This window comes from Dendronephthya gigantea, unplaced genomic scaffold (genome assembly GCF_004324835.1).
Source record: "Dendronephthya gigantea isolate DGI-Jeju-01 unplaced genomic scaffold, DenGig_1.0 000039F, whole genome shotgun sequence".
Lineage (NCBI taxonomy): Eukaryota > Metazoa > Cnidaria > Anthozoa > Malacalcyonacea > Nephtheidae > Dendronephthya > Dendronephthya gigantea.
In genome coordinates this window covers 1,122,306-1,124,002 of record NW_021163049.1, presented here as the reverse complement: position 1 = coordinate 1,124,002, position 1,697 = coordinate 1,122,306, and the positions used below count along the sequence as shown (strand labels likewise).

The 1,697-nt window shown below is 44.6% G+C and overlaps 1 protein-coding gene across 1 annotated transcript; it reads left to right on the top strand.

Moving 5' to 3' along the window:
• The first annotated feature begins 363 nt into the window (after positions 1-363).
• Positions 364-1,697, top strand: LOC114526551. The gene is made up of 2 exons (XM_028548157.1): positions 364-769; positions 1,054-1,697. Exons 1-2 carry the CDS (start codon positions 364-366, stop codon positions 1,695-1,697), a joined length of 1,050 nt encoding a protein of 349 aa, XP_028403958.1.

Sequence of the window (1,697 nt, the reverse complement as noted above, 5' to 3'; positions counted from 1 at the left end):
ATAATAGAGATAGAAAGTACACTCAAGGAAAATGAAATTTGAGAGCAAATTGGAAAGGCGGTCCTTTGTGTGCTAATGGATTTTCTCCGTTCAACATACCATTCAACCACATTTGGTTTGGTGACCAATTATTGGCAGTCCAAATGCCATGGTTGTTAAAAGCATCCTTGTATCCATGCAATGAATGGTTAATTCGGGGTAGAAAAACGTAGTGTAATATAAAAACATGTGTGGGATTGTCAAGAAACAGGATGCCAGCGTCTTCCATGGCATAGAATACATAGTTAAAGTAATGAAGTACGCAGCTGAATACCTCGCGCCATTAACCGCTCGATTCGTTGGAAAAACTAAATCCAAAAAACTATGGATGAGATACTCCAAGGGATTGGCGGAGTCGGGTATATCCTTGACGATATTTTAGTAACGGGCAAAGATGATACAGAGCACAGGCAGAATTTGGAGTTAACATTACAACGATTAGACGACTTTGGCATCAAACTTAAAGAGTCGAAATGTTCGTTCATGCAAGACGAAGTAGAATATTTTGCTTTCGTGGTGAACAAAGAGGGTATCCACCCCTCACCGAAGAAAGTGGAAGCCATGTTGAAGCTCGAAGATCCCAACAACAAGAAGGAGCTGCAATCGTGGTTGGGTATTGTGAACTATTACCGTAAATTTATCCCAAACATGTCGACAATGGTTCAACCGCTGACTGATCTTTTGGCAAATAACGTGGAGTGGGTTTGGACGGAAGAATGTGCAAATGCCTGTAAACTAGTTAAGAAGCATCTTGTGTTGTCAGAAGTGTTGGTTCATTAGGACCCTAAGAAGCTGTTGGTTTTAGCAGTGGATGCTTCTGCCCACGGATTGGGAGCAGTGATTTCCCATCAGATGGATAGTGCGAATGAAGAACGACCGATTGCGTATGCCTTTAGAATCTCACTTCAGCGGAGCGTAACTACTCCATGATAAAAAAAGAAGCCCTTGCAATTGTGTTCGGAATTAAGAAATTTCACCAATACCTGTACTGACGACGATTTATCTTGCTGACAGATCATAAGCCATTGACGCTGATTCTTGGTCCAAAAAAGGGAATTCCCGTCTTGGCAGCATCGCGTATTCAGAGATGGGCGATCCAACTATCAGCCTACCAGTTCGACATCAAGTACCGTTCAACTGAAGAGAATGGAAATGCCGATACGCTGTCACGTTTCCCTCTCGCTGCATCCGGCGAAGTGTTGGACGGTGTCTTCTTCCAAGAAGCAGAACTTGTGAACAAAATGCAAGTCAACGGCTTACCAATATCCGCCACTCGAATGGCCAGCGCTACAAGGAACAACAAGTGGTTGTCTGGGGTCACCGAATATACCAGGTGTGGTTGGCCTCGAAGTGAGGTCGACAGCGAATTACAAGCGTACCATCGTGTGCGGGAGGAAATCTCTATCGAGGAAGATTGTCTGCTCCGAGGAGTTCGTGTGATAGTCCCAGAATGTTATCGTGAAGAAATCCTGGACGAATTACATAGAAGTCACCCTGGCATGGTGCGTATGAAGGCCCTTGCGAGATTACATGTTTGGTGGCCAAACCTGGATACCAACATCGAGAGAAAAGTTGCGGCGTGTGAACCCTGTAGAGAGCATTTGCCAAATTGTCCGAAAGCTCAAGCCAACCCTTGGCTTTGGCCACAATCACCTTAG